Source organism: Hemibagrus wyckioides, linkage group LG25 (genome assembly GCF_019097595.1).
Source record: "Hemibagrus wyckioides isolate EC202008001 linkage group LG25, SWU_Hwy_1.0, whole genome shotgun sequence".
Taxonomy (NCBI): Eukaryota; Metazoa; Chordata; class Actinopteri; order Siluriformes; family Bagridae; genus Hemibagrus; species Hemibagrus wyckioides.
Window position 1 is genome coordinate 12,715,121 of NC_080734.1, and position 7,652 is coordinate 12,722,772.

Genomic DNA, 7,652 nt, shown 5'->3' on the forward strand with positions numbered 1-7,652 from the left:
CGGCAAAGCAAACCACACCTCAAATTAGCACACCCCTGTGGGATAACAAAGGCCTTCCGATCGACCGCAGACCCAATCCGAATGCCGGCATCCCCTTGGAGCGTGGCCAAAAGTCATATTCTGCCCAGGCCGGGTTCACTTCATCAAAGGTTTGTGCTGCATATTTTCCGAACGTCAACCGCCAGAAATCTGGAAATCTGATTCTGCTGCTGTATGAGTCTGGTTAGAGGAACTACAGATACTTTCAGTGTGGTTTGCACTTACTGAGACGAATCAAATTACAGTTCCTTTCCAAACTGAATCACTCCCAACCGACGTTAAGCCTGACGTGTGGAAATCCTTATGGTTGTATTTCATTCAGGCCTTTTTTTCATGTTTTTAAAAAGAAAACCCACCCTATGAACTACAGCCACTGGGATTGAGCACATCAATATACAAATGTAAAATTCCCTTATTTGTTTTCATAAAGCAAGCTAAATCACTATTTTTCAGCAACCACCTACCATAAAAATGTCATTAGCTTACTAAGGACACATTAAATGTCCAGTGTGGCACATAAAAATTCTCCCTGGGAAGAATTCATAAAATAAGGTAGAAGTGACGTGGTTGTTCAGCTAATGTTACAAGAGAGTGGTTTTAGGACTGCGCCCTTTGGGACTATCTGGGGTGACCCTGACCTCTTCCATGGCATTCCCTCTGAAAACAGCAGACTTGGAGTGTGGAGGGTGGGAAATGTGCAGCTTAATGTGGTAGTACAGGGGTAGGCAGCAGGAGAAATGCGTGCTAAATGTGAAACATGGCAGGGGAGTCGTATTCCCACACAACTCAATTAAAGCTTTATGGACTCGGTGCAGTAAAAAGCCAACCATTAAATCGAAAAGTTTCCCAAAGCATGTTTCCCCTCTTGGTTCCCCGATAGAGTTCCATGAAGAAATGCAGGTTTTTATTGTTGCATGAAATGTAATTTTCATTAAAGACATCCATTTTGAGGGTTTAAAAGCAAAACAGTTCCCTCTGGATGTGAATAAAAATTCAACAACCACAGACAATGCAGTACTATGGTCGACTCTGGATGATAACAATGTAATACATATACTATGTAGTGTTTATGCAGTTTGGTGAGAACAGCAAAAAAATGAAATCAAACATGCACCATATGTGCTTCAGAACAATTAAGAAAACAATGACTCAGAAATTAAAATATTACTTATATTACCCATATCATCTCAGAATGTTTACAGTTCTGTTTTTCCTCAACAAAAATATTTAGGAATGCCTTAAGATTTAATATCTAAACGTTAACACCTTAATATTTAAGACCCAGTTTGATAGGGAAAGTCTATTATTATGGTCACTGTTTTGACACCTTTATCGAGTGAACTTTTTGCACTCAATGCTAAGCAGCTGATGGGGCTTCCAACAGCAATATAATTAAACAATGATACAGGAATTCCACCAAGAGATAACACCGCAAATTATGCCTCAGCATGAACAATCGCAGTAGGCCCAATCTTCTCCTTTGTTTCTTTCTAAGATTATTAATGAAGTGCTCTCTTATGATAGGGTTCAGGCCCTTCACTGTGTCTTTATCAACTGCTCACATTTCCAACTGTCTGAATGATTGATCGCTCTCACCAGGACATGTTTGACTTAGACATTTTACATAGCTGTAACCTTAACATTTATAAACTACATGGACTAAGTGTGGGTTTTAGGGCTTATATGAGCTAGTTTGTAGGGCCAGCTGCTCAGACATATCTTAAGCCTAGTCTTAGACTAAAAAGGATTTTCACTAAAGAACATCCAGTGTGATTTACTGCCAGATCAGGATTAATATGAGTGGGAAAAATTAGCTCCCAGAGAAGCCAAACAAGGGGCAGTGCCAGATTTCAAAATCAAAACTGCTGAAAAGGAAGATACAGGGACAACAAAGGTATCTAATAATCACTCAGGAAAATCCACTCTGTGAACAATTTAACACTGCCTAGGACAGAAGCTTCTCGCAGGGTATTGGACCAATGCCTAAAGACAGTACCTGTCATTTCTTATTGTAACCAATGCACCAAATTTGTGATGTAGTATTCAAGAACATAGTAAATAAATATAAATACATAATGTAAGCACATAAATAAATTTTGTCAAATAATATATTCCCACAGCCACAATGGGAGATCATATATTTTTTATGATAAATACACATAATTCATTTACAAATAAAGTGGTTATGATGAAATAAATACATATTAAAAATCTGAGCTTCATACTTCATGTGCTATCGCACTGAAATGTACATTGGACATCTTCAAAACCACTGAAAAAGCAAAACTCATTAAAATATTTATTTTCCCATTGGTCAACATAAATATAATTATATATATATATATATATATATATATATATATATATATATATATATATATATATATATATCTTTTATCTTTTTTCCAAAATAACTCTTTTTCTGAAAGTTCTTTCATATAAATAAAAAAGTCTTCATAAGCTTCATGAGTTTAGTTCTCATCGGCATCCGCAGCCCTCCACCACCATGTCTTGATAGTTCTTTAAGACAACCTTCTCATACTCATCCAGGTAGAGCAGAGAGATGGGACTGAGCTCTGTGGGCACGCAACATGCCCGTGGCACATTAGAGTTCACAGAGTTTACAAGGGTCTGCACAATGGCATGGTTGGTGGAGTTCAGATGGTCTGACAGTGGGAACGGGCACTCGCCTTGGCAGTAAAAGGCATGGTAGCCTGGCGGCGCCACAATCCACACATTCCAGCCCACATCACTAAAGTCTACATAGAGTGGGTGTCTGCGGCAGTTGGCTCGCTGGTGTTTACGCCGCTGTTTTGGTGGCCGCCGCACCTGCCGTTTTTCTCTGTGAAGCGTTGCGGTGCCCTGGCCGTCATGGCTGTAAGTGACCAGCAGTGGCCGGGCCTGAGCCCAGGAATCATTGTCGGTATGCAGGGACCGGCTTACCCTGACATGCCTACTCCTGCTTGCCTCTGCCTCCTCACCGTCACTGGCCTCGCCTGGATGCAGAATCTCCACCATGAGGCCATGGTTGTGGTGTGGCTGTGTGGCCCAGCGTGCTGCCGCTGAGCTTACATCAAAGCTTTCCCAGCGTGAGTGTGAGTCCTGCACCAGACGAGTGTCCAAAAGTCTGGTAAGAGGCTCCTGTAAGGGGGAATGAGCTGGCCTAAACACCTCAAAAATGTTAATGCGCTGAAAGGCTCCAGCACGACTGGTGTTGCTCTGAGTAAAGTCACTGAGCACCTGGTCTCTGAAGATGCGTAGCTCTGCAGCCGTGATGAGCTCCTCCGCCGGCACCGAAGTGAGGTTGAAAAACAGCTGCTGTGTGGTCCTTCCTTTCAGGCTGGCCAGAGCCTCTAAAGCCTCTGAAAGGAGAAAAAATGCATTGTTAAAAATGGACAATTAATAGCACACACATGGATAAAGACTACCCTTCACATTATATACATTATGATTAAAAAAATGTTAAAAGTCACTATTATTCTCTAGATCCATAGTTTTAACCTAAAAGAATGACCTTTCTCTTAGGTTTGCCTCAGAGCTGTCTTTGCTTGCTCTAAGTGATAGTTAGACCAGGTGTTAAGGCATTTAAAGACACTTAGGCAGCTAAGTGTGGCGGAGCAGTTTTGACGGGTTGTATTCAAGTAATATTCAGATGCTTCAAACACCTTCTTTAATAAAAAAGGCTGTGATCATAACATGAAAAGCCAACTTTTTTCTTAGAAGACCTAACAAATCAAAAGACAATCTTACACAAAAGCCTCTAATCTCTCTTTAAAAGAAACATTTTGGAAATTCCATTCTCCATAATCCAACCTATCTGCTCCATAATCAACTAAAAAGACATGCAGATTGTATTTGATGTGGGAAAGCCCTGCTCCTTCTTTCATGCTTTTTTTCCTTTTCCATCTTTTTCTCTTTCTTGCTGTCTTTCTTGTTTCTCTGTTCTCGCCCGCTCAGTCAATCCCTTCACAGGGGGAGTAACTCTGTGAACGTGTTAGGGCTTGTCTGGAGCAGTCAACCCCAGTTGTGAGTGTATCAACATTCCTAATTTCTGTTTGTGGCAAAACAAGGAGGCAACAGCTAATGACAAGTCAAAAGTTTCAGGCTATGCAGCTCTCCTTGTCACTAGTGGTTAAAGATACAGATACTATCACACACACACACACACACACACACTACAAATGCACCAAATAAAGCAGATAAAATTATATGGGAGAAATACTGATATCATTGTTATTGTACGTTTTCATTATGCGTTTCTTTTAAATAAATGTACCTAAATCCATGTGCCTTATCGTTAAAATGATTGAAATGTTTTAACGTGTTAAACCACAAGCAAGTGAAATGATGGTAGGAATGTATTGAATTGTATTTGATATAACTAAAAAGAATTTGTGCCATGCAGTTAAAAAAAATCACACAAAATGTGTGTCCACCAGCCACGATGCTGACAAATGATCAAAGTTGCCGTTTGCACTATGTCAGGACCACCACTGGGTGTCATCCATGCAAATCCATAACAATGTATGAGGCCTCTCAGTGGCCCGAATGACTCAAGAATACTTCCTCAAAAAACCTCACGTGCCACCTATTTTACTAGAAACTCACAAACTTAAACTGATTATGTAGCCTGCAAAAGAAAACACTAATACACCATGCAGGACTAAAGATTCCAGGTTGTAACTAAAATGTAGTTCCTCTGTTCCCTCAAGCAAACTTATGAAAACTCTCACATGACCTGAATTCATTTTAATCAAAGTGTGCCACTAAGGTACAGACTGAGAAATACTAATCATATGTCAAACGTAGACAGTATAACAAAAGAAATATCAGGTACCGAAAAAGTTACATGTTAAATGATTCACCACAAGTTGATCAAATGAGTTTAAGCATTTAAGTATAAGTAGACTTATACATTGACTTATCTATATCACAGAAAAATACAGGGTGCATGCAAAAAGTTTGTGCTAAAAGTTTTATGTCACTGTCTCAAGCCATGTCTTTCTCATGATATTATAGTGTAATGACCAGATTCCTGGCACTCACCTGGTACAAGTACACAGATATGCATTCTGTCTGGAAAAATGTAAACTCTGTAAATACTTTTCAGAGAGGTTGCCGTCAGGATACATTTTTGCCTCCTTAATAATAGTAAGCATCATTTGTGGAATGTAGGTATGGGTTCCCGGCGTTGCATAACACCGTAACAGTTACAGACTGAGTAGGATATCATAGTACTGTTATGTCAGGAAAAATATGAAATAGTGAGATTTTTTATAAGAACGTAAAATGTAAGAAGGCACTGCGCAACATGATGAAATCATAAGATTTGTTGCACCAGTGATGGACTGGTGGAAAAGGAGCTCTCACCTTCGTGATGGAAACTCCGGATGGTGTTGGCCCTGCTGGCCGCGCGCTCCGCGTGCCTCCCCATGATGCTCCTGGGCCGCCGGATGCTTTTCTGGTCTCCGTTCTCTGAGTGCATATAATAGAGGTCCAGCATATACTGGGGTACCACGGCTCCCTTGCTCGGCGTGGGTTTCCGCTTTAGACCGAACATGTTCAGGAGTCGGAGCTCGAAGTCGCGCAGAAAGCGCTCGGAGTGTTCGGGTGCGTGCCTCCGCCGCTCCACGTCGGGAATCAAACCGGCGGCGGCGCCCAGCCACACCTGACCGAGCAGCAGCATGAGCGCCACGACCGAGCGGAGCACGGCTACCATTATCAGAGAGAGGGCACAGAGGAGGAGGGCTTAGAGCTCCCGGGCCGAGCTCGCGTCAGGCAGCGACACCGCGCATGGACCCCCGATCCGCGCGAGCGCCCAGCCTCCAGCCCGCTCTCTCTCTCACTCTCTCGACACAAGCCGGTGATCTCCGGATCTGAAGGCGTTCTGAAGGTAGATGGCGCACTTTAAGCCGAGGAACTTCAATTAAAAAAAAAAAAGTTTAGGGATATTATCCCCGCCCGCGGGCTATAATAATATCCTCACAGAGATCGAGCACGTAAGGGAGACTAAAGAGGATGTCAAACAACGAGTAGAGATGAGACGGTGAATCAAAGAAACTGAAAAAAAAGGAGACGTGAAAACAGCAGACATAGAGGCTGCAATTAAACTGAGATAAGAGGGGCACGGTCTGGGTGGGGGGTGTACACTGAACGCGAAATGTCTACACCACACGCTCTGCCTTCAAACCTTAACATCAGGCCAGGCATAAAAGGAAAAGTCAGAGAGAGAGAGAGAGAGAGAGAGCGAGAGAGACGGGGAACTCTGGGACGAGAGGCTAAAAAGAAACTCGGTGCGGTTTTAGGGTTTGCAGCTCTGCGCGCGCGTGCCAGTTTTACAGCTAAATAAAAGGAGAGTAAGAAAGCACAGAGCGAGAGAGAGAGAGAGAGAGAGAGAGAGAGAGAAGTTTTTGAGCTACAGGTGGTAGACGCCTATGACAAACACCTGAATGTTCCGAACACCTTCAATTATCTTTAGAAGATGTCCCAGGAAGATGTAACACTCCTCCAACCCACTAAAGTTAACTTGTGAAGAATTACCACACAGCCGGTGATGTGGTGATCAGTCGTTTCCCCTGCGGCAGTGTCCTTGAAATTCCACAATAATCCACATTAATCCACAGCGATTTTTTACATATCATAAATTAAAGCACAGCAGTTGGTCGCCGCGATTTAGTTCTTTAGCTCGCCTCTTCGCGCTCATACTCGCCAAATACGTGTTGATACGTGCCAAGCTACGAACCCGAGCTCGCTCGCACGGACTATAAAAGTGATTATAAGGTCAAACGAACGCGTCTGCAAAAAACATGCGCGGTGAGAAAAAACTCTCGTTCGGACATGCTTTTGTTTTTTTCGTAGCCCCTTAGCCAGGTGAAGTCTGTATATATCTCTGTTAAAGTCCCGGATTGTGCTCGCGTTCACTTGGGAACGTCATCTTCGTGTGTTAGCGCGCGCTACCGTGGGTGCGTAGATTGCAGCGCGCGCCGCTCAAGGCTGTAGACTTTTTGTTTTCGAGTGATGTCACCAGTGAACGCTGTCATCCATCATGCATCCTACGCGAAAGCGTGTCGGTTTCGGTGCGTGGAGACTTGAGCTGCGCCCTTTCGCGCCTTTTCAAGCTATAATACCTAACTGTTTTTACTCGCACTGCGAAAAGGTCATGCAGAAGTCTAGAGTCTTAACTCGCCCTTTGTAACTTGCAGACGCGTCATCGATTGCAATCATGTCGACGATTAAAAAAGGAAAACGGAAGTTTCATTTTCGTACCAAAAAAGCTGCATCGTGAGCAGACTATATAAGATTTACAAATCAGACCAGATCAAGAGTTTAGGACACAGCTACTCAAATATTTCGCAACTAGTTCCAAGACACTCTGGATGGAAACCACACAGACATACACTCACACGCACGCACGCACACACACACAGAGAGACACGCACGCACGCACGCACACACAGAGCAATAATATGATATTATGAGTATAAAGCAATTATCCAGGCAAATATGTAACACTTCAGCTGACAGAACTCAAACCAGTTACACAGTGTTCAAGTTTTATCAATATTTTAATGAAGTTTTTGTTTCCAGTTTATACTGACATCAGTTATAAATGA

The 7,652-nt window shown here is 42.6% G+C and overlaps 1 protein-coding gene across 1 annotated transcript; it reads right to left on the bottom strand.

Annotated features, from left to right (window-relative positions):
- Nucleotides 1-2,425: 2,425 nt before the first annotated feature.
- On the bottom strand, nt 2,426-7,350 carry bmp2b (bone morphogenetic protein 2b). Its single transcript, XM_058378469.1, has 2 exons — nt 5,410-7,350; nt 2,426-3,401 (listed from the first exon to the last, which is right to left on the bottom strand). The coding sequence occupies exons 1-2, from the start codon at nt 5,756-5,758 to the stop codon at nt 2,518-2,520; spliced, it is 1,233 nt and encodes a 410-aa protein (XP_058234452.1). The 5' UTR covers nt 5,759-7,350; the 3' UTR covers nt 2,426-2,517.
- Nucleotides 7,351-7,652: the final 302 nt, after the last annotated feature.